This window comes from Scleropages formosus, chromosome 1 (genome assembly GCF_900964775.1).
Source record: "Scleropages formosus chromosome 1, fSclFor1.1, whole genome shotgun sequence".
NCBI lineage: Eukaryota > Metazoa > Chordata > Actinopteri > Osteoglossiformes > Osteoglossidae > Scleropages > Scleropages formosus.
Genome location: NC_041806.1, coordinates 32,490,918 through 32,517,022, shown reverse-complemented (window position 1 = coordinate 32,517,022; position 26,105 = coordinate 32,490,918). Strand labels below are relative to the sequence as shown.

Below are 26,105 nucleotides of genomic sequence, written 5' to 3'. Positions count from 1 at the left end.
ACAAATGACATGTCCGTAATCCCTATGTTGCCTGTACCTTAGGCAACAGATGGCATAGTTCTGAAATGTGTAAAATCTGTCAGTCTGTCTCCTTTCCAGCACAAAATTATTAAATTGGTATTAAGGATTCTTTGATTAGAACCGATAGATACCTAAAAATAATGTTAATGCAGCTTAGGATGTTGTTAAAAAACTTGGATCTTGTGGACTGTTAATTTACATACAGTATTGTAGCTTTGGGATTCGGTAAAGGTGCATTTTCGGAAGCAATTTCTCTTTGTGTCAGTAGTGTTTTTTTAAATTATTTAATTTTCTTGTGCCTTGACACCGCGTATCTGGAAATGGCAGCAAGCAGCTTTCCTGATAAAAATGAAGCATTTAACACCAACATGATGTGGGTTCCAGTCCATCTGTTGTGTTCGCTGTAACTCGACCATACACGTGATTAAGGTAAAGTGTGAAAAAGACACAATAAAATTGATACATTTTATTTTAACCACACGTGCAACCAAGAAATACATTATAGAATGCATGTTAAAGTGTCAGAAGTGTCCGGAAGAAAGCTTCATAAAACATTTAAAGGCATCTTCAGACTGTACAATGCAATGAATGAAAACTAATTCTTGTATGTTTTTGCATCCAGAGTTTTGAGGTTTCTATATTAGCAGGTCCAAACATGTTTTTGGTTCTTCGTCAGAGATATATCTCATATTAATATGGAAAGCACGGTTTCCCCCTGAATATGTCCTTTCGGGTGTATTAACGGGGCTACATTAGGAGCCAGGAAGATATAGGGCTGGGGTCATCGCACCATGTATCCCGTCACAAATGAGAATATTTTGGCACAAGGATTAGCTGGAGGCCATCATATATTTCTAATCATTCACAGGATTATTTGAGGTTATAAAGGAGTAAAAAATAATAAGCTCTGCCCTCTAGCGGAGTGTAATTTATTGCTTTTCACTTCAAATGCACGGTTTAGTGACAAAAATTTGAACCCTTTTAAGGATATAAAAATCAGTGTTTATAAAGCATACTGCCCTTTGTTGTTGTTCAAGAAATTATATGACTAACCAGCCCTGGAATTTTTTAATGATATGGAATATATTCATAATATATATCTAGAACTGTATTGAAGACATATGTTTTCACATTATTGTAAACTGGTTAATGCATGTTTTCATTGAAAGCTTGAGTCAAATCTTGAGTTGTGTTGAGTTTGTCATCATTCCTTTGTCGTTACAATAATTATATTATTGTAAATTGTATTATAAAGCTTGTGTATGAATGTAAAGTTTGCATAAGAGTAAGGTTTAAAAATCTTTCTATTTTCATTCTGGAGCACTGAATTATTTACACATACATGAAAAAAGACAGACAGATGTGCACAGATATTAAAAAAAATTAACAAATATTTTTACCAGATAGCATTTTTTTCAATTTCTTGAAAAATATATGTATCTATCTTCACTACTTGCCCATAAAAATAATAATACTCTGGGGTTACCTGGAACCCTGACTTTATGTGTAACACTTCAAAAAGAAAGGAATTTTGGCAAGACCAACTTTGGCGGCTAACATGTAACACTCGTGTTGATAGTGCATAATAGGAAGGAGACAACAGTGTGTATGCAGTCTCATCTGTTATCCAGATGAAGCGTTATGTTTAAAATAATCACAGTCAAGGTGTATATTCCATGTAACACTTAATCCTATTTCCAAGCAGTGATACAAGTCTTTTATTGTCACTGAGACTGAAAAAGATAAAAACACCGCTTTCACTGTCTCCTTTATTCCTGTGGGGACTGAAGTTGTGCTTTATTGTCAAACGCCATCGTGTTTGATGGAGCGTAGCCTCTTCATTCTGTGGCTGCTAACACAATCTGTTCTCTGAGTTGGCTTGCTATCTATCCTTATAGAGCAGCATCCCACTGAAGATGGTCAGAGGTTCCACTGAGTAAGCCAGCTTGCCCATGACCAGGTCGATGCAGATCATGTCCCCCATTTTTAGTGGCAAGATGATGTTGAAGACAGCCAGAGACCCTGGGTTTGGCTTGGTCTCTGCCATGGGCTTGTTTTCCAGGCCCTCAGGCTGGTAGCCTGCTGAATCTACACGTGCCACACCGGTGTTGTTCAGAGACAGCACTGCCTCTATCTTCACGTTCTTGTGGCCTGTCAGGATGCCGCTGAAAAAGTACCGTCCATCCACTGGAGCCGTAAAGATTCCTGAGGGGGGCACAACAGCAGCACGAGTCTAATAATAAAATCTGCACGGCAAATACAATGTTGTGATAATAACGTGAAAAGATGTACAAACGCACAATAAGTGTTGGAAAAGCAATAAATTGTACAGCAAAATGTTCAGTAAACAAGTCTTCAACCATCTGTTGTCAGAGGCGTGAAGGTCTAGGTACTGTACCTGTGTCTCTGTTATAGACGTTCCCTTCATTAACAAACACCTTGCTAAAGATGATGGTCCCTGAATTGACCTGAGGATGGATGAGGGCAGCAGAGAAGGAATATCGAGGCACGTCTGCATCCCTTCCAGCAGCACCTAGGAGATCAAGGTTCAGGGTTTTGGTGGACAAATAAAATGGCAAACATGTATTCAAATTAGGTTAGCAAAATGCTATAGATGTCAACAAGCATAGGCCACAATATAATAGCTGGAAACATACCTTGTTCACCTCTGAGACCTGGATAAGGAGAAATAAAATTGGTCCATTAGGATTGATCATTTTTTAGTTAAATGTGCAGTTGCTGCTTATTTCAACAGCTGGTTGAAATGTGTCAAAAGTTATTGGGGATGAGATTTTGGTTAATTATACCTGGTGGTCCCATAAGTCCTGGCAGGCCAGGTCTACCTTGTGGACCATCAAGACCTGGTGGCCCCAGTGGCCCTGGTATTCCTGGCAACCCTATGTCTCCCTGAGCCCCTGGTGGCCCAGGCAGGCCTGAAAAAACCAAAAGAGACTCTTTGAACATATATTTACATCAAGCAGTGTAGTGGTACAATCAGAAAATCCAGGTTCACACTCTACTAAACATCAATAGCTGTTAAAGCTGTTTAATTTATTATTTGTTTGTAGTTTATTTCTAATAATAATAAAAAGGACAGTAGACAGTCTCCAGATGTGCCAACAGGTCCATAAATTTGCATCATGTCATCAAACTCAGTTTTACAGGCAGCAGCGTGTTTATGTGCGCCACCAAAAACAGCAGTCAAACTATCTATGCTTCAAATTCCACCTACAATAGTACCCTTCAGCAAGGGTACATACCCTCAATTACTCCAGTAAAATTAACCAGCTGAAATTAAATGAAAAATAGCTGAAAATTACTTCTTTTAGTTTTAATAATTGTAGTACTGCTATCTTTGGTATTCTTAGTCTATTAAGAAATTGCCCATCTGTATAAATGGTTAATAAATACACACACACACTGTTTGAAACCGCTTGTCCCGAGCAGGGTCGCGGCGAACCGGAGCCCAACCCGGGAACATATGACACAAGGCCAGAGCGGGGGGGACACACCCAGGACAGGACACCAGTCTGCTGCAAGGCACCCCAAGCAGGATTCAAACTCTATACCCGCCACACCACCGTGCCCCTCCGGTTAATAAATACCTTACTATTCAAATCTAACATTTCAGAAGAAAGTGTTATGTACATGAATAATTACATTGTCTTTTATTCATCATGATGTAGAGCTAAAATATTATTGCTGACAAATATTTTTGCTGTTTGTTGCAAAAAGTATTCACAGCTGGGAAGGCAGTTAAGTTGTGAGATATGTCTTTAGGATTTTGGGCAGATTAAACACCAGCAACTCAGTTTTCTGTAAAGTAATGTGCTGTGAGTATAGTAAAGGTCTTAAAGTAAAATGTCTTCAGGCCATGCTATATAACTGTGTGTACTCACCAACAAAATCTTGGCTTGAGAAGTTCCGGACCTCATGGAGGATATGCAACATGGAGGAGTTAAGATGCTTTATCTTGCGGTGGATGCCATCCAGCTGAATGTTCTGGATATCGTCAATGAATCCGCTGTGGGTGATCACAGTACTGTTGAGGCTATGGACACAGCTCCAAAGCCCAGACACATGCTTGTTGAGACCCTCTCTGATCCTCTGCAGGCTGTCTGATATGGTATCCAGGCGGCCACACACACCCTCCATCTTGGACAGCCTCTTCTCCAGCCCTTCCCCAGACCGCTTGCAGTCACCCATCTCCACCATGAAGTTGTTGCTAAAGCGATGGATTTCACGACTCACTTGGTCGAAGCGGCTCTTACTGTCCTCGTTGTGCTCATTCATTTCCATCTGAATCTTGTCAATCTCAGAGATTATCTTGTCTTTGGTGTTGCTCAGGTCAGTGATGACACTGTCATGCTTCTGCACACTGTGCTCTAATCCCTTCAGCGTGTCGTTGATGGAGCTAAAGGTCAGAATGACCTCAGAGAGCTCTCCTTGAATAGACTTCAGACTCCCATGGGATGTGCTGCTGATGACACTGTGACCATCCAGAGGCTTCTCTGTGTCAAGGTCTCCACCTCCAGTTATTCGCTCCAAGCTGATTTTGCACTGTCCACTGCACTTCTCAACCTCCTCCTTCAACTTCCCCACTTCCTCCTGCAGGGAGGAACACACCTGAGAGCAAGTGGTCTCATCATTGTCTATTCTGTTTTGCATGTTATTGATATCCACCTGCCACTTCTCAAATGCTCTGTTGGTGTTATTCTTCAGCAAAGCCAATTCATTCTCTAGAGAGCTACAGATGCCGCAGTCATCTACATTCCTACCCAAGTTCTCAATTTCTGTCACAATCCTGTTCAGGTGTTCACCGTTTTCACCCGTGAGCGCCTTAATTTTGCGGACATCATGGCTGAGATCCACCACTTTGTCCATCAAAGAATCACCTGTGACAGTGAGATCCTTCAGTCTCGTATCAAACCTTTGAATCTCTTCTTCATTAGTAATGACTCTCCACTGTAGAGATTTCATTGTGTCCTCAGTATCATCTCCCCTGCCTGTGCCTTGTCTGGAGCCACAGGATTCAGTGCAGTGGTGTACTGCTGAAGTCAGTTCGTTGTCCATGTGAGATGTCAGGTTCTCTAGACGACTTAAGTGCTTTTTTTGGTCATAAACAGCATCCCTCAGTATAGTGACATCAGCTTCAAGATTTGAAATTTTGTAATCGTATTCATGTTGCATGTCACTGAGCTCCTTCTGAAAGTAGTCCTTCAGGTTGTTCTCCAGATAATCACAGTTTTCACTTGTCTGCTGTACTGTGTTGTTCAGACGTCTCTCCAGGTCTTGCAGGTGTGTGTTGAATTTTTCCTCAGTCACCCTTGAATTCCCTCCAGTCCCAGTAAGCCCTGTTAACTCCTTGTCCAAGCGGTCACTTATAGCAACCTGAGCATTCTCTGCCAAGATCATTTTCTTCTCCACTTCACTGAGTCTTCTACTCAGTTCGTTCACCTTGTCGCAGCAGCCTTGCAAGCTTGCCAGGTCCCCGCGGATGCTATCCAGTGTTTGCCGATGCTGCCTGTCTATGGAGTGGATGAGCTTCTCCAAGGCAAAAATCCTCTCGCGGTCCTCCTGCTGCTGCCGTCTCAGGTCCTCCACTCCCGACTGGCAAACAGAGCAGGAGAGACTAACCCTATGCTCCAGCTCCCTCAAAATCTCATCCTTCAGCGTTATCAGCTTGCTCCCACTCACACCATCCAGGTCATTTCCACTGCCCCTCCCATTGACCAGGTGGTTGTTGATGCTGACTAGGGTTTTGTCATGTGCCCGGGTCATGTTATCCAACTGGTCCAGTTTCATCTGGATGCTGTGGATAGTCTCCTTTATTTCTGGCTGTGCAGCATCAGCCGGCGTCTTGCCAGAGAACCCTGGCTTCTGTGTCTCTTCATGAGACTTCTCATTCATGCCCCTTACAGTGTCCTGCAGATCATAGAGTTCTTTGGTTAAACTTTGGATCTTCTCCTCTAGCTCCCTCATTTTTTCACTGTCTCCTCTCCCTGGAAATACAAGACAGTAGGATGTTACTAGTCATACATGCTGTGCTTCACATTTCCTCATGTAGGCATTGTTCTGTTATTTATACAATTTAGTCTATGCTTTCAAAGATATCATATTTCACAAATCAAGCACGAGAATAAACATGACAGTGAATGGGCCACCACTTGTGTTTTGTGCATGTTCTTGGGCATGCAAACATATGAAGAAATACAACCTCTACACGCCCTGAGCATGGTTCAAACCAAATTTACACCAAGCAGCTCTTGATCTGGGAGGCGCTAGCAATTCCTACTGTACCACTATTCTCTTTAGAATGAGCATATCAGTGTTAAAATATGTAACTAATTTCCTGCACATTTAAGAGCATTAATGATGCGTGTACATTTTTACACAATTCATGTATAAACAGCAGCATACATTAGTTTAAACATTCTGGAATCTAATATTAAAAAAAGTCGGTATACCTTCTCCACCACTTTGCCCTGGGGTTGTACCAGAGCCTGTCTGTCCTGGATTATATGGTCTGGGTTGGGGCCTGGCAGTGGAAACCTGGGTGATGGACTGGCCATTAGGTCCATCATTGCAGTCATCCCCTGAATAACCGGTACAGCACTTCCACTCCATTTCTGTCACCACTTTGAATGCCACCTTGTACCGGGGCCTCAAGTATGTTCGATATCTGTAGGAAACAGAAGACAAAGATTTTAAACCTGAAGGGGGCCATTTCAAGTTCCATTGGAGCACTGATGTCAGTCACCCTTTCACATTCACGAGGGATAGGGGCAGAAGACCTATGGGAATGTGAAAATTGGCGAATAATACCTGGGTCCCCCTAACGGTCGACTCATTTATCCCGTAATGGCGACCAACCGCTCTTGCAGACTTTCCACTGCAAAGCATATCTAGCAATTCCACCTTTTATGTCAAAGTCATCACAGTCTTCTTCCTCTTAGGAACACTTTTAGAAGCACTGGGAGCACTGTGTTTTGGACCCGTTATTAAAAATGCAAAATTAACAGCACTGAAAAGTTTAAAAGTTATTGCGAGAAATGTGAGATTCCACAGTCACAAAGACAGCTAACAATGAGTGAGGCCGGTTACCGAGACAAAGATGCACAGCTTACCCAAGCCAATATGCGTAGATCCCACAGTTCAGTGTATGTGTGTAATATTTATATATGATTTTATGTGATACAAATCATTTTCAGTATTGTTTACATATAGTGTTTAGATGTCAGGAGTGCGAATGAGTAAAACTGTACTGTAAGCTGCTCTTGTTTCCTCTCATAGTCCAAAGAGGTGTTTCAGGTGACTTGGTGACTAAATAACCTGTAGTGTGTACGTAGTGGATGTATCTCTGTTATGTTGCTCTGATGCATAGATGGAAGGGTGTCTGTGGAGAGGTTAGTGTATCTTTATTAATAATCATGATGTCACTCTGGAGAAAAGCATTTGCTAGATGAGTAGGCTAAATGTAAAATGAGCTGGTGATGTTTCATAGTGCATTTTTAACTTTAATAATTCAATAATCTTGAATTCAGAGAGACATGAACTCAATTGTAAATCCTGGCAACAACAGCAAAATCAGAAAAAAAAGCTTACCAAATCTCACTGAATGAAGATATTTTTATTTTATTCAGATTTTTCTAACAGAAAGCTCAGCTTTGAATTTCCCAGGGAGACAGTGGACCGCTTGTATGCTTAAATTGAACAATACTGCAGTATGCACCCTTGATTTTAGATTACAGTTATTACTGTACCTGAATTAAATGGATTTATAAATTATGAACTCTTTCCAGGGATAATACTTTTGTTGAACTCTAAGTAAAAAGCAAACTATATTGAGTGTTCTACCTAGTCCTGGTTTTCCTTTAAAATAATCTTGGGACTTTAACTGGGTATACACTGAAACAAAGATGTATACATCCAGTTAATTGGGTAATCAATTGCCCAGGAGGTAGAATCCCATTATCAGGGGTTCAAATGACCATTATTTCATATGAAACAAGAAAAAAATCCTGGACAAAAATATGTCAATTAAAATTAGTTATAGTACAATAATAAATGGCATTTTTATGCATGCAATGAAATGCAATGATAACACCAGCATAAGCCTTACTTATAAAAAAAATATTTCCAGAGTTACTTTAAATGTTATATTTTCATTCATTAATTTTTAGTAACCATTTGTATAATGCAGAGTTGTTATAGTCTAGTTTTGCATATTTGACATTTTTGAATGCCTATTGACTATATGGGCCACTGTGAAGCACTATATGGAACTTTCCTCTGTTGAGGGAAACCTCACACTGACAAAAAGACAATGTTTTAAAAACACTTTTAAAAGTACAGGAGAGTGTCATATTTTCTTCATTTTGAATTAACACATTGCTATTAAAATGTTTCCTTTCTGGAGCAGGTTTGGAGAACATCATGCATTTTATCTTGCTTTTAAAAGCCCCCTTTTACACCTTTTAAACAGTTTTTGAACTCACAGGATGCTATTTCAGTAGCACCTGAGATGAAAGTGGGAAACAACACTACTACAAACACACTCACACGAGGAAACATAGGGAAGCACTGAGAGAAGGGTCTCTTACTCTGTTTTGAAGACCACAACTGTAATGTTTTAACTTAGTTTTTATCAGCTGCCCTTGTTTGTATGAGTCTGAAAGCTGTGCAGCAACTACATTGGCCTGGGAGTGACTTGTCTTAAGATTATTGGAGGAAATAACATAATATGAACAAATGGTTATCTTTTATCAATCATATTTATTTTCCACACTTTGTATGATTGTTAAGGGGGGTGCGGTGGCACAGTGGGTTGGACCACAGTCCTGCTCTTCGGTGGGTCTGGGGTTCGAGTCCCGCTTGGGGTGCCTTGCGACGGACTGGCGTCCCGTCCTGGGTGTGTCCCCTCCCCCTCCGGCCTTACGCCCTGTGTTACCGGGTAGGCTCCAGTTCCCCGTGACCCCGTATGGGACAAGCGGTTCTGAAACTGTGTGTGTGTGTATGATTGTTCCCCTCATTGAACTGTTTTGTACCCATGTGCAAAGCATCCTGAAAGCTGTGCCACAGTTACATTGCACTGGGACTCATTTGTTCCTTTTAAAATGTACCAGTGGCTCAAATTACACATGAGAAAAGATGACTGGCGTTCTTATACGAACTCTATTTCAAAAATGCCATTGTACTAAATAATAAGCCTGTTGTATGAAAAAGAGTGCTCAGTGTATACAAGTATATATAATATATGTGTATGTATACACACACACACACCCATCATCAAAACAGGGTGCAAGGCCGAAGAGGGAGGGGAAACACCCAGGACGGGACGCCAGTCCATCGCAAGGTACCTTAAGCAGGGCTTGCAGACCTGCCACACAGCGGGTACCAGCTGAACCCACCATGCCACCACACCTCCTGTATGTCTGTGTGTGCGCGCGCGTGTGTGTGTGTGTGTGTGTGTATGTATATATATATATATATATATATATATATATATATATATATATATATATGCATGTTTAGAATGTGACATTACAAAGAGTACATGTTTTTTTTTTTTAGTAATGTGTCAGAGTGCAGCAAAAAAGTGTGATACACTGAGAGAGCGGAAGAGGCAATGTATTTAGTCATTTGCTGTGTAACTGCTGTGGTGAGCTGATTATAAGGCTTGGAATTGTCCGAGTATCGTTGTTAGCATAGTGTGTACGGGGTTGCCGTTCTGGGAACGTGGGATTAAGCGCTTACATCTGGGTTTTGCGTGCAGGCAGTCATCGGGGATCTGAAGCCAAACGGTCATTAACAAAAGTCCACTGTGCGAGCCAGACCCCAAACACACCTATTTTTTGACACAATTCCCCCAGCAGTTTCCTTACACAGAGACACACGTATCCTGCAGGAACAAACTTTGGTTTGTTTGTTTCTGAGTGCATATTTGTCTTTTGATTAGTTTATAGCACAGTCAAATATCTATACCATTGTGAAACTGCATCTGCACTAATATCCTTTTTCATCTTGTTATATATGAGCCAAAAATGTGACTTGTTTGTGAAAAATTAGTGATACCTCAGTCTGGTTCTGGCAGGGTTTTTTTGGCCAAAATCTGTGTCTGCCGTATGTCCAGCTACTGGTGGCCTCATTAGGTTCCAGAAATAGCACACTATTTCTCTCCCCAAAGTGAACGGCATTCCCCCATCTCAATGGGAGGATGTTCTTCTTCTTCCTATGACACATGCCACAGCAATAACTTCCTCTGTCTTGAGAAGCAGAACAGCTAATATTGTTTTAAGAAACAAATTATTCCAGTTGGTTCCTGCAGCTTTTTATAACTTTGGAGGACCTTTGCAAACGATTTATGCCTGTTACTGTCACATATTATTATATGCAGCAGAGCGCTTGACACACAACATGATCTATCTACTGTACCAATGAAATGTGTGAGCACATGTTCATGGAAACTTTTTGTTTTCCAGGCATTTGGTTAACAATATTGAGCAGAAAATCAGCCGACATATCTTCTCAGCAGTTCCCAGAGATGCTGGACACTTGTGGCTCGTTCGAGTCTCACTCCTCTGTCATGTTCATCCCATACAAGTATAGCACAGGTGTACTCACATGTGAACTGGTACTGTATTCCTAGACTATAAGGCACTGAATTCAAAGAACTTCCCCTTAACGTTTTTTAGAATCACAGAACTATAGAAGAATTTTGAAATATAGCAATCTGACTGTGCTTCAAAGTGATAGATACTTGTTTTTCCCATGATGCATTGTACCAGAGATGAAGCTGTATGTTTGAATATGCATGAGCAAGTGAACAGGTACTCACGCCACCACACGCGAGCAATGAACCTGTCCCCAGGAGCAGGGCTGGTAGTCTGGCTTCACGTAGGTCTCCACGCCATCCTCCACCACACAGCTTACTTTCCTTGTCACCACGTACGCACACCAGTTCCTGCAGGGACAGAGGAAAGAGCTGACTGCACCACAGTGCTGTAATGGACTGAATGTCTACCAGGGGTGGCAGGTTCATGGGTGTGGAGGTACAGGAGAGATGTTCTTCATGGAGGTTCTGTGACACCATAAAATAGGAGTAACAATTATTAACAGTAAGTAAGGTTATAGAGTTACTTGCATCTTCTGCGATGGAATGGTTACAGAAAAATTATTTCTTTTACCTCAATTGGTTCCTAAACGTGCTCTGTCCCTTCTGTATTATATTCACCTATATTTTTTGTTAAATACTGAAATGGTCAAAAAACAAAGTCTTATTGAAGTCTACATACTGCTATGCTGTTCAGCATCCCACACATCACAGGTGAGTGGTCATACACTGTTTTTCCACATATTGCTTAGTCTCCCAGGCAGTGAGATTCAACTCAACTGAACATCCCGATAGAGTGATGTTGCACTGCACAAGAACGACACAACAGGATCTTTGGGTCGAAACTGTCTACAGCGAGACAACGCAGAGTAAATTCAAAAAGGAGCATCTCTGTGGTGGCACGGAAGCACGGAGTGTAGTGCTGCCACCTCACAGCACCTGGGTGGTGCGAAAGAACATGGGTTAGATCCCCAGTCAGTCTGTGTAGAGTCTGCATGTTCGTCTTGTGTTTGCGTGGGTTTCCTCAAAGACATAGGGTTCAGGTGAATATAAATTGTCTAACTTCTGTTGAATTGATGACACTGAACACTGCCTGTAGGTGCTCCCTAAGAGCAGGACAGCTCTCACCAGATGAGGGTTTGGGTCTCTGGTGGTTTCTCTGCCCAAGTGACTCATCAAAACGTAACCGTACGCTGATGTCAGGTCAGCTGTTCGTATAGTATCCAACTTTCAGTCATGAGGATGGGACATAACATAGCAGCTCCATTGCTACGACAATGTGAAAAATTGTAAAGAAAGATATGTTGGTTTTGATTAGTTCCCCATGGTGTCACGGCCCTCAGAATTTGGTAAGGTCTCCAGTTGCTACACTGGAAATGGGGCAAAAAACTAGATTAAATTATATTCTTAACACCCACATAATAACCCCCACTCCATGTGATAATTATATGTCTAATAGATTAACTCTGGGAAAGTTTCCATGGCAATTTGTTCATTTCAGCTACATAAAACCATAAGATGAGGCTGCTGGTTTCAACTAGCAGTTTAAGTTACAGTAAGCAGAGAATTGCAATGGAAAAGGCTACATTTGGAAAGTCAGGTTATGGTGACTGGTACTGAACAGGAAAAATAAGAGGACAACGCCTCATAAACCCTGACCTATTATCATTTTTAGTTGTTCTGCTATGTTTTTGCTCTCTAGTTTTTAGTTTCACTTCTTTCTCCAGTCTCAAAACATCAGTAGTCAAGTTCTCCCTTCACAAACACTTTCATTCTCCAAGTCTCCATAAACACTTTTAGCCCATGTTTTGACCTTCAACTCCTGTCTTGCTCGACTTTACCATTTCTCGGTGCCCAAAATTAATTATGATAGTTGCCTCTGGGCCTGAGTGCTGTCATGAGCTATTCTCCTTGTGCTGTGCTTAAAAATGTTAGTTCCCTCTTTGTCACAGTTTCCAGACAACCATTGGATTTATGTAACTGCCGGTGGTGAATGTTCTCAACTGTAAAGAAGTACTGGGAAAACTCATGAAAGTTAAGCTAAGAGCTCAACACCACAGTTTAACAGAGATTGTAGGAAACGACTATAATTTTAAGTGGAAAGGGATTCTGAAGCCAAAAGTTATTAAAATGGTCGCTTTGTTGAAATATTTGGACAAAACGGGAGGTAGGGTTGATTTAGGTGCCCAAAACCCGCCCCCCCCATAAAAAAAAAACAACAGAACAGACTGAAAGAAAAGCTACAGACAATCTTCATAAATGATTTTTACAGCACTGCTTCCCAGAAATGTGGAAAGTGTCTTGTCAGACACAAGGATCATTTGTACAGCAACAGTTAGAAGAAGACCTGTACATGAACACTGTACATGAGCCAGTAGGTAGGCTAAGAACAGCGTAACCAAAACCATTACACATGGTGATTCAGTTACTGCCATTTGGCTCTTTGAATGGAAAAAAAAATGTTTTCATGTGCCCCCATCCCTGTGGAAATGAAAACAATATGACACTGACCATGCTATTGCTGCAGAATCGCAGTTTAACCTGTTGAAAAAGGCAAAGCTCAGCATCGGTTTGCTCTCCTCTTTTTATGCATAAATCCATTTGAGATATTTGCTTAACCACTATATAGCTGCCACACTTCTGTTGTGATTCTTTTGTTAGTACTGGTAACAAATGAACAGAATAAATGCAAAATATGATACATAATACACACACACACACACACACACACACACACACACACACACACACACACACACACACACACACACACACACACACCTTCAGAACCGCTTGTCCCATACGGGGTCACAGGGAACCGGAGCCTACCCGGTAACACAGGGCGTAAGGCCGGAGGGGGAAGGGGACACACCCAGGACGGGACGCCAGTCCGCCGCAAGGCACCCCAAGCGGGACTCGAACCCCAGACCCACCAGAGAGCAGGACTGTGGTCCAACCCACTGCGCCACCGCACCCCCTGATACATAATAATGATCCTTATATCGTGTAACTTCTTGATAAACTTTGTGAGGGCAATCAGGTCTAAAGATGCTGTCAGTCTTTTGCATATCATATTGAAGAGTCATTGCTCTGTAAAACTGTAAGAAATTATTTTTCCTTATCCACTCTTGGTAATGAATAAAAAATGAAATGCCGTGCAGTTCTGCAATATGGTATGCTCAAAAACCAGAAGTAAAATTCATGGATACATACTGCTGTGAGACAATGACTTTAAAAATACAAAAAAATGCAATGATCCCTCCTAATTATGTCTTCAGGATGAATGGTTTTTCCAGCAATTCAGAGAATTGGGTTCTGACCCCAGAGCTTTTATTTTCCCGTCTCATCGACCACAGTACCACCCTTTCTATTGTCTCCTCGACCAAGACGTATGTGTGTGTGTGTGTGTGTGTGTGTGTGTGAAGCTGCACTGCTCACTGAATATGCTGCTCCGTCAAGAAACAGAACCTCATCTAGAGCACTGAACAGAATAAGCACAGACTCCCATTTCCCATGAGCTCTAAACCCATTTCCTGGACCTTGTCTAAAGGGCTTCTATTACAAAATTTTGGCAACAGAGAGACATATTTTATACTTACCATGCTCCTGTAACTGGTTCACTGTAATACACAAGAGCTTTGATCATCATAATGAATAGAAATGGTATCAGAGAGAAGGACTGCAAAGGACTGCAATAATGACAAGTAACAAGAGCAAATATTTCAGTTAGCTGACCCATGTCTTCATGAATGAGACAAGTCAATAATTCTGAAAAATCTTTAAAATGCTGTCGCCTGTAAACTGGATTGAAATGCCATGAAAACTGTATCGTTTGTATCCAGCATTTGTAACCTGAAAAATATTTGTTCAAGTCTGCCTATTGATACTGCTGTATAGGAACCTTAATTGAGGTACAGTACTTGCTCTTATTTGCTCTAGTTTATTGCACTGTACTCCGCAGTGTAACTCGGTCCGCTACTTTAAGTTGCTTTGGTTAAAAATAGCTGTTAAAAATCTAAGCTGTTAAAAGTAAGGGAAAATAAACAAAAGTAAATAAACACCTTCTGCAAGCCTTTAAAAATAATTGTTCCCTCATATGTTTATAAAGTTTCACTCAGTGTATTTTTACCTCAACCAGTAATATTCATTTAGCTCCACACTACATTTGTGGGAATATGTGGATGTAAGTGATCAAAATGGAAAGACCTGAGAGGAAAGAACAGACCTGAAGAAAATTGAAGTCTTACGTCCAAGTCACGGTAGTTAGCTGAGATGATGGCATTTCCAGCCATGGAAACAGACAACCTTTGGGATCTATTTTGGCCTAAACTTCTCCTGTTTCTTTCTCTAAGCATCTGGCCTTGAGGTGAAGGTAAAGAGGTCCTAGTCTTGAAAATCAGCACAACTAGACGATACTTTCTGTGACCATACTCTACCCATTTTGTTTGTATTACTTGGCTATTGCTCGACATCTGTCCTGCATGCTTTGATATGTCTCTTCCGTTCATCTGAGAGGAACTGAAGCCCTTTCTGTGTCTTGTGTAAACACCACCCTATCTACAACAATGATGTTGTATAACTGCATCTTCTACTTAAAAGACACTCCTGCCTTCTTTTCCGAAATCCTATTGGTCATAAATTAGTGTAAATAGTAATGTAGATACAAGCGGAGAGACACTCCAATGTCAAGGTGCAGAGCACATGAAAGGTCCTAAAAACATAGGAGAGGTGATGGAAAAGGTCAAGACATAAATTTGATCAATAAAAAACTCATCAATTCAAATTCTTCTTGATAGCTACAGTGGCAGCAAAATAAACCATTAGCCTATGAACTACAGTGCTGCTTGAAAGTCTGCGAACCCTACACAGATGATCATTATTTTTCAATAAAATATTAAACTTATAAAATCCAAATCTTAAATAAAATGCATAAAACAATTTACACACATTTTTCTCCCAAAACTACAAATTTGTACAGGAAGGTAATTTTACAGGGGCAAGCATCTTGGTCAAGGGTACTACAACTACAGGTGGAATTCAATTTCTGAACCTCTTCATCCAAAGGCAGCAGCTCTAAACACTACTCTACCACTGTCCACACCTGATTCTACTTACCTACTTGGTTTAACCAATGCAATTTGGGGTTCACTTATTTTTACACCTGCACTACTTCTATGTTTACATTTATTTACTTCGGATGCTTTCCTCCAAAGTAACTTCCAATGAACTCTATGGAGTGTTATCAGCCAACACACCTTATTCACCAAGGTGAATTACACTGCTAGATACACTACTTACAAAGGGTCATTCATCCACATATCATTAGAACACACTCTCTTTGTCACTCACACACTCTGGGGGAACCGGAACAGTATGCCTTCATACTGCGAGCAGAAACTGGAGCACCTCGAGGAAACCCATGCAGACACAGGAAGAACATGCAATCCCCATGCAGACTGAATGGGGATCAAACTCATGTTCTCTTGCACTGGTCAGGTGCTGTGAGACAGCAGCACTACTTGCTGTGCTACCCTGTTTTTACTACACAGATGATTTCTGCTAAAGCAACATATGGAATTGGTCATTACACACCTATTATGTCATGAGAAAGACTCCTCACACACACACACTGTCTAAAGCCGCTTGTCCCAAGAAGGGTTGCGACAAACCGGAACCTAACCCGGCAACACAGGGCACAAGGCTGGGGGGGGCATGCCCAGGACAGGATGCCAGTCTATCACAGGGCACTTCAAGCAGGACTTGAACCCCAGACCCACCACAGAGTGGGACCTGGTCAAGCCAGCTGCGCCACCACACCCCCATGAGAAAGACTGTTTCTCATTAAATAACCATTTTGTGGTAAAACTAAGGGACATAAATGCTTTGCACACTTTCAAACAGCACTGTAAAACCATCCGTGCACTATCAATAAACATATGTCCAATACAGGGTCACGAAGCACAGTATACCCTGGTCGGGACACTAGTGCATCACAAGGCAGTCACACACCCTCACAGTAAAGGCAGTTCAGAGTCACCAATTTCTCAAAAAAAAACAGTTATCTTTGGACTATGAGAGAAACCAGAGCACCCTTCATGTGACCAGAGAAAAAAACTTTGCACATATTGAACCCACATCTAAACCCACAACCCAGAAGCTGTGATACACCAGCAATATCCGCTGCACCACTATGCCACCTGATGGTGAAAGCAATCTGCTATAAGTATACCGATGATCAATGAGTCAATAATGGAAAAAACGTATTTATGCAATTTTTTGAGTTTTGATAAAATAAACACCAAAACTGTTTAATGTAACTAAGAATATAATGTAGTGTTTAAGAGCTAATGCATTATGAGAATTCTGGAGTATTCAAAAATTAGTTCAGAAAAAACGAAAGTGAAACCCATGAGCAATTTCTGAACAGGTTTAAAAATTGGGCTACAGAATGAATAATCACAACTTATCAGAAGATCTCATGTCCTTTTTGTAAAGGAAAAACCCTGTAGTGAGTCAGAAGCTAGAAGCATGAATGCCAAATTGGCAAGTTATGAAAAGCAAGAACCCACGTTCTGAGCCAAACGACAGCATATACAGCAATAATGTTCTCGGTTTAGGAAAGAAAGCCTCTTATCTATCAGCGCAGGCAGCACGTGGTCATCAAAAGGTCACTGCACTTGGCCAGCTCCTTAACTAATCGATGATGGCTGGATGTTGAAGTTGAAGTAAAATACCGCACTGTGACCCAGTGGCATGAACCACTGCATCCAGCCAACGTCTGCTTCTCATGCCTCTTGACGGTCAAAGGAAGTTAAAATGGGATTATCGAGGCTTCAGCGCTTCCTCCTATGGAGCTCAGCTTGTGTCACTAGCTGGAAGGGAAGCATGCTCAATACCTTGCCAGCATGGCACTAAATTACACAAGAAAAAAGGCATTTCAGTGAAAAGAAATATTACCAAAAATGGGACCGTAAAGTTAAACCTGACCCAACTCACTCCCTCGCATGTCCTGCTCTGATGCAACAGACTGCTGGCAAGACCCACTCCTTTCGGGAAGGCCGTACTGCACAAGTAATACTGTGTAAACACTGCAGATCTCCAAGTTAAATTTGGTCTTGGATACTGTAACATGTCAGAATAGTGAGTATTTAATAAAAACAGTAGGTGTCCATTCTTGGTTCCTGACCTCAGCATGATGTCAAAATCACAACAGCCGCTGAAAGATTGCTGTAAGTTGCCTTGTCGCAGATATGATTTTTATATCTGCCCTCTGAAATCCAGGTCACTGTTAACCTCTAACTAAAGTGCTCTGCATTTACTAACTTCTGCCTCTGGACACATCCACTGACCTGTGGCTATAGAACCCACCAACTGACCAGTGCCTACTGAAGACACCTACTCACCTGTGGCTATAGTACTATAGCTTTTTCAATTACTCATGTCCATTTGAATATGATGATACAACAGTAAAAATTTTTAGTCATTAATTGCATTCTGGTGAATATAAGTTTTATGGGGGGGGGGGCAGCAGGTTGGACTGGGTCCTGCTCTCCAGTGGGTCTGGGGTTCAAGTCCCGCTTGGGGTGCTTGTGACAGACTGGCGTCCCGTCCTGGGTGTGTCCCCTCCCCCCCAGCCTTACGCCCTGTGTTTCTAGGTTAGGCTCCGGCTTCCCACGACCCCGTATGGGACAAGCAGTTCAGACAGTGCGTGTGTGTGTGTAAATATAATTTGAAATATATATGTATTTTTTTTAGTTTTACATGATTTTTGTTTACAGCTGTTGTGAATATAATAGTCTGGATATTGTAGTTTAATGTTTCCAATCACATAAATTAGCTATTTTACAGTTTTTCTTGTAAATGTTTTTTTACAAGAGTAGTTTTCTGAAGTATGGAGGTTTGACTGAGTCCTGCTCTCTGGTGGGTCTGGGGTTCAAGTCCCGCTTGGGGTGCCTTGTGACGGACTGGCGTCACATCCTGGGTGTGTTCCCTCCCCCTCCAGCCTTACGCCCCGTGTTGCTGGGTTAGGCTCTGGCTCCCCATGACCCCACGTGGGACAAGCGGTTTCAGAAAGTGTGTGTGTGTGTGTGTGTGTGTGTGTGTGTGTGTGTGTGTGTGTGTGTGTGTGTGTGTGTGTGTGTGTGAGAGTTTTCTGAAGTAATAAGAGGGGGAAAGTAAAGTACCTGTGACACCCTGTGAACTGGCCATTGCTGTCCCACCAAATATGACAATCCCACCAAAGCTCATATCTACAAGGTCATTCCTTGCTGGTAACTTGCAGAAAGGACACTACTCATCATGTTCCATGATGCCTCCTAACTCTTCCCTGTGGGCGTAACACTGAATGCAGTGCTTACTTCATAATAATATATTCATAGGTGTTCAGTTAGATTTAGGTGCCGTTTCATTCACGGGCCACATTGTCTGTAGGCCTCCGTACACGCTTCATTATTTTTTATAACCCTCCGATATAGAAATCAGAACAGCTGTGCCCACCAGAACTGTATTTCATGTTCAAATTAACTGTGCTGGTAGCTGTAGTACAGAAGGAGCCACACACTTTAACCGACAGGCTGAGACGTGAACGGGTTGAATCCCGCGTAACTCACACAAAATCCCTTAACAAGGAGCTAAACGGGAACATTAGGGAAACCCTAGGGCTCCCAGATCACAGTTTTACAGCCAAACTTAGAGCGATTTCTATCCCATTGAAGCTATATAGCAGAAATCTTTTTTGTCCAGAGAAAGAGACCCAGAGAGGGGCACTTTCGGACTATGTTTGCTTTGCTTTGCTGTTTCCGTACTTTCAGAACTCACAACTAATTGGTAAAGCCTTTATTAACACAACATCACTGTCAGGATTAAGACCTGAATATGGTGATACTATGTGCAACTTGTATGTTACACTTTAATTGTATAATAACTGTATGTATATTATTTCATTTGTATAACGGTCAGCAACTTTTTGATCTGTGTATATAATTTGAAACAGACTGCAGTTACTGAGCAATTTAAACAAATTTATACATAAGTATGGTTCAGGGTCAATAACTGCACAAACGCCAGGCTGCATTTTATTATAAACCAATCATTACTTCTCTTATATTTGGTTATGTGGAGCTACACTAGGCCCTCAAATCTTCTCGGTCACATAAATATTCATCTAACTGGAAAGCTAGCACTGGTGTAAGTGCACAACCCTCAGAGCAATGTTAATGTTGATGTTACAGGATTCTGCCACGCAGTGACAGTGACCCCAGACTTTGGACAGAGGTGGAAATTCAAATAGGTGCATCTCCAAGGAGCACTGTGGAGCATGCACAGCTTATGGAAGCCACTTTGCCACTGCATTCGTAGACAAGCATCAGAAGATATGCCAAAGCTGCACAGACGTACGTCAGGCACACGGAGAAATAATAAAACATCCATTGTCATTTCGAGCCAAGGCTGTAGCTGCACGCAGTTTTCTAAATTGCCTTAGCTTGGCAGATAGGTGCCTGACCTCTTTTTCACAGCCTGTCAGCTGGAACAAAGACTGAAGGCAACTGAGGACATGGGGTAGTAAGGAAAAAAATGAAAATATGCATTCAGAGTATATAAACCAACTGGAATCATTACTTTAAGTAACTGCACACTTGATGTTAGATATCATTGTGGGGAGAGATACAGGAGATTGTTGGCTCCTTTGGTTTTATCTGTTTTCACTTGAACTGTTGAACCAACGGCCTTTTCCTGTCCAAACCACATCAGTGGAATGACTCTTGTATATGGATGCCATGGCACTTTATGTGAGCAATTCAACACAACTGCAGCGAGTAACTTAATCTCAGATAAATTCTGGCTGCTGTGGCTAGTTGTGGAGTGGAGGTGGATAAAGGGAGAGCAAAGGTCCAAACAAAACTAGGATTTTTATTAAAACATGGTAACATTAAATGGGGATGAGGCCCTTTTTAGTAAATGAACTAAAATAGGGAGACAGAAAACAATAAGTGTGCCAAAAGAACTATAACACAGTGAAGAACCCAAACAAGGCCACGGGTTTGAGAATTTTGCTGTTTTTCTTCAGTGCTCTGTCTCACTTCTCAGACTAGCTGCCTCACACATGTTCCTTACTGATCTTTGGCGAGAGGCAGCTGATCTTCATTATCTGAGATCTGGAAAGAAATAGGCATCAAAGAGCTGTCCATCACATCCAGTTCCTCTGCTCCAAGATCCCACCAGCTCAAACCAGACCCCCAAAAGGCACAGGTCATCAGAGACTTCAGACCTAAACCTTTCACTGTGCCGTGCCATCTCCACAATTTTACTGTGTAATGCAAACTTAATTCATAACGAATGAATAAACAAATGTTAAAAAGGAGTAAATAGAAAGACATTTGTTCCTTGACAAAAACTTCTAATAGAATTCATCTGTGTTACTTTTAAAATTACAAATAGAAACCACAAATCTCCATGCTAAAAGAGCTACAAACGCATGATTGATTCCAAGTGTATCTGTATATTTAGTCAATCATTATGAAGTTTCATGACTTGATATTTTAAAGAACAATGTGAAACATTTCTATCGCATCTATAATGTGTCATTTCTCAGCATAACTATAGGATTTGTGATATTAAGGTTAATAATTATTCATAAAATGCATGTATTCTAACATAGCAATCTTTCTTTAAGATCTATGTACAGTTAACCCCTATTTCCATTCCTCCACCTCCTCAGCTGCTAACCCTGCCCGAAATGTTTATCATACACAGCTGGAGCCCTGGAGTAAAATAAACGGAGCTGTGTGCACCGGTGAGACACTTTTTACAAGATTAACCTCAGCATGCACCTCAGCTACTAAACTGGAATTGTGAAATGAGCTTTGTGAAGCAACCTGTGTACTGATTTTATTTCCATCACACTTGACTCAAGCACATTGTTGTAGATATAGATGTTTGTGAAGTAGAGATATTTCTCTCCTTGGTTGTTTTAACAGAAAGCAGAAACACAATTCTCACAATTATATGTGGAGGATGCATTTCAGACAGTTGTCCGAGAACTCATGACCTCGTAAGGAAAAGCATCTTTGGACACCATCAGTCCAAATGCATGATGTCTTAAAGGCCGCCTGGTCAACTTCATCTTTTGAAATCATGTCTCTGAGATTCAAAAACCATTCCAGGGCAACTAGCCAGGCTGTCCGCAAACATGTTAGCACAGCATGTAGGCAATCCTTCAAACATGAGAGTAATTCAGGGGCCTGAAATGTGTAAAATCCTGCATATTCATTTCAGGAAATTCTGGCTGATCTTGGGCTTGATGGCACATTCTGTTTCTAGCTGATAGCCAGCTGATGATCTGGCCATCTGGAGCTCATTAACACCTTCAATTTTTTGTTGTTACCAAAAAGTATCTATCATGAAATAGATAGATATCTATCAGAAATAAAGAAATATTAGACTGTCAGCAATCTCATCTTGATTTAATTTGATGTGAATACTACATTATGAAATTTTTTGCCCTTCATATTGCTGACCTCTTATTATTACAGCTAAGCTACCCATGGTCATTTGAAAAAATATCATAAATAACCAAAACTATAATTAAAAACATGAAAATAAGTTCTTTTCAATAGAATATATAATACATCCCCTTACAGACACATATAGAGGAATCATAGACTCCACACAAATATTTCACACATCTGTTAAAACAAAAAGAGTTCAAACACGTTGAGGCTGTTGGGCCAACAGCCAACACATTCTCTGGGTAGACTGGTTGGAGTGGAGTGCAGCACCCCCCACCGCCCTGCTGTTCCAGTTCCCAGCAGACTGATTCCTTGCCAGTGTGGAACTGGACCCTACTGACACTGATCTAACATGGTAAATTGAGGGGTCAGCTCATACTGAGCCCCCAAGGGACTGGCTCTCAGTGTGAGGGAGTTGGGTCTCAACACAACACACGACGCATCACACGTGTGCAGACAAGAGGGGGTCAAACGGCCACATTCCAAGAGACAATTATTTTCTTCCCATTCAGCAGTAGCCTACATTCACTCTTTTTAGGCATCATAGACTGCTAGTCGGCATGAAATGGAAAAATATTGCAAGTCCAAAAATGGAGACTGAGTGTACAGTAAGTTACATTTATTCATAGCTTTTCTGCAAAGCAACTTACAATATGAACATCGGTGCATCAAGTGGGAAGTAACAAACTATGTTTACTTAAGAATCACATGTCTGCAGCTATGTTTCTTTCTCTTAATGTAATACACAAATTGTATTTTTGCTGAGATGTACATCGCTTTGGAGAAAAGCGTCTGCTAAATAAATAAATGTAAATGTACTGTAAATGTATAACATCAAGAAGTACTTACAGCTTTCAACCCATTTATACACCGGGATAATGTTACTTGAGCAAATTTTTTATGTAAGTACCTTGCTCGAGTGTAGTACAACCAGAGGTGGTGGATCAAACCTGCAACCTTTGGATTCACAGGTCTAAAAATGCTAACCAAAACGCTAACCACTACATTACCAGTTGTCCCACATATAGGCCCTGTAAACATCACCTAGACAAAAATTTAGATTTCTTCTAGGCAAAAAATGTCACCTTATAATTCATTCATTCATTCATTCATTCATTCACTCACTATTTCAACAAACCATGCGATTTTAAAAAACCTCAACCGAAAGGCATTTGGAAATAACAGGTGTCTGGTTAAAAACCTTTCAACAGAACATTCAGTTTTTAAGTAGATATTTTGCTTTTCTTTGGCTCACTGTATGGCGGGTCTGGGGTTCGAGCCCTGCTTGGGGTGCCTTGTGGCGGACTGGCATCCCGTCCAGGGTGTGTCCCCTCCCCCTTCGGACTTGCGCTCTTGTGTTGCTGGGTTTGACTCTGGTTCGCAGTGACCCCGCTCGGGACAAGTGGTTGTAGACATTGTGTGTGTGTGTGTGTGTGTGTGTTTGTGTGTGTGTGTGTTTCTTTTCGCTCATATTCTCCTGAATTGATTCATTCATTCTCAATAGCGGCTTAACCAGTGCAGGGTTGCTATGGTCAAGAACCTATCCAGGAAGCTTAGAGTGTGAGACAGGGTACATCCTGGACGGGACATAAGCCAGAGCAACATTTTCCTGAATATACTGGAAAATATTCTCCCATGTAGATATATAATTTAAAGTTTTCTTCATGAGATGTGCCCAGACACCAAGCGGTTACTACACTTTTGACTGAAAAGCACCTCAGGGGTTTCCGTCCCATGTCACTATTTTCTAACAGCTCCTACTTAATCCATTACTTCAGTATGATTAACAGACATTTCCCCCCCAAAAAAAAACCAAATGAAAGTGGTCTGAAATGCCACATTTACTTGGCCCTAAGATGCTGAACAGCTTTTTATAATCTAACTAAACAGAGACACACACATGTCACGCGCTGCCAAGCGGCGTTTCTCCACGCCTTCGACGACACAGCTAGAATTTAGTTTCACAACTGGAAATGACACAGAAAGTGCCGTCGTCATGTATGTTTTATAATAACATGCAAGCCACGGCACCACAACTTAGTTTTGAAGTCTTCAGAATGAGCTGTTAAATGTCGTACAGAGAGGGCTCGGGACACACACACACACACGTCCTTCGTCACCAGTGACGGTCAGGAGCGCGGACTGCTGGGCTCCCGCCTCGTGCGCAGTTCGCGCAGGTGTGGATTTACACACCACAGCCCAGCTTTGTGTATTTACCCGATTTAGTCACCCAACCAAGTAAATACTGACCAAACAGAATACAGGTGCCAGCAGCAAAAAAAAAAACAAAATCTGAATAGGTCTGCATGCTATTCAATCGCTGAATTACGTCACGTCAGCGTAATATTTTCCGTTATTTTAACGGTAAGTCCCGTTACACGTTGTACGGTTGTTTCGCTATGTAGCGACTCAGTCATAGTCCATGTTTACATATCTGGGATCGGGAACCATGATCTGTATCTCAGTCAGAAGTTTCCGTGAGACTTGCTGGCTCAATTTTCGTCACCAAAAGAGTTTGCTATAACTATAATTTTACAACAAAAAAAAGTACACTCACTGCTGGAACGTCATAAAATGAAAAGCGCTATTAAAATTAGTATGATAATGAAATGGGTGCAAACGGTTGTCTTGACGTGTCCGGGGACGAGGGGTCAGTACAGGGTGTTACCTGTGTCTGCTCGCCGCTCGTGCCCCGTTCGGACCCTGCGCCGGACTCTGCTGCGCCCCGAAGCCTTGGTACCGAGAGGGAAAGGATACGCTGTGCACCCCGGCACACACAGTCCAAAGCAGCAGCAGAAGATAGGGAACAGGTCCTGCCATCCCCGCAAAAAGTCAGCGAGAGCCGTTGGAGAGAAATGATGAAGGGTTCGTTCGCTCGCCTCGGTTCCGCCGGAGAGCCGCGCGCGCACCGCGCCTCGAGTCTCAAGTCACTCCATGCTACGTCTCCATGCTCCGCTCTCATCAAGCACCGCACGACTTTCCCTCGCTTTTCAAGAAGCTTTTCAGCATTTGCTGGCCTACTCTGCTGTATATTTCTTTCACTTCGTTCGAAACGTGTCTAGTTTATGATCTCATCCGACAGACTCTTACAACTTTCGGCGTCATCGGTCACAGTCTTGGTTACAGCTTCTTGGTATTTTCCCCGTGAAGCAGCTGTGGAATCTGGGACGGATTTTCCTTTCGTAAATGCGAGTGCGGGTTTCGTAAACCGGGGGTGATGATGTGGTGGTGTTGCCTGAAGTGCAGCGCATCAGAGTGTCCTCCTCCGTCCCGAGGCGCTCGCAGCTGCCCGGCTCCCTTCCCTCCTCCCCCATCCCATCCCATCCCACCCCACCCCCATCTCCCCCACCCCCCACCCCTGCTTGCGGTACCCAGCCGGCCGACAGTCCCGCAGCCTCTCGCTCCAAACGATACACCCGCCAGAACTTCGGAGAAAAGTGCCGCGTTTCCAGACTTATCGGGCTAAAATATCATAGGCAGGAAAGTCCCGATTATCTAACTCACAGGAAGCGCAAATTTGTTTTAAGAGCCCGAAACTGATGAGTTCGTCAGTTTTTTTCTCAGTAGTTGGCGAAGGTCAAGGCTAAAACTAAGAGAACTTTGATGATCGCCCAACCCCCTGTCTGGTGTATGGTCTTTTTCTTGCATTTCACCCAAACCCAGGTAATAGATTTTTTTTTTTTTTTTTTTTTTTTAAATTTCGGTTCTGAGTGCCGTGAGTTCACTTCACACATCTGTTCCTGGTTAGACTGACTTTTCCAGAGAGCACTGTACAACAATAAAGGTGTTTGTGTTTAAAATATTATGTTTGCAATTCTATGAACCTGTGTTTCCCTCTCTGTGTCATTTATTCAGTATATAGTAAAATCCAGATATATCAAGCAGAGATGTTTACAGATAAAGACAGTTCATTTTGGAGTAAGCTGGACAGGGGTTGTGATTATGAATATTAATCTTCTATTAAC

General features: G+C 41.8%; 1 protein-coding gene across 1 annotated transcript; it reads right to left on the bottom strand.

Annotated features, from left to right (window-relative positions):
• Window positions 1–1,433: 1,433 nt before the first annotated feature.
• Window positions 1,434–25,442, bottom strand: emilin1a (elastin microfibril interfacer 1a). The gene is made up of 8 exons (XM_018735256.2): window positions 24,809–25,442; window positions 10,859–10,984; window positions 6,489–6,703; window positions 3,921–6,023; window positions 2,829–2,954; window positions 2,679–2,696; window positions 2,420–2,554; window positions 1,434–2,226 (listed from the first exon to the last, which is right to left on the bottom strand). Exons 1-8 carry the CDS (start codon window positions 24,958–24,960, stop codon window positions 1,904–1,906), a joined length of 3,198 nt encoding a protein of 1,065 aa, XP_018590772.1. The 5' UTR covers window positions 24,961–25,442; the 3' UTR covers window positions 1,434–1,903.
• Between the last annotated feature and the right edge of the window lie 663 nt (window positions 25,443–26,105).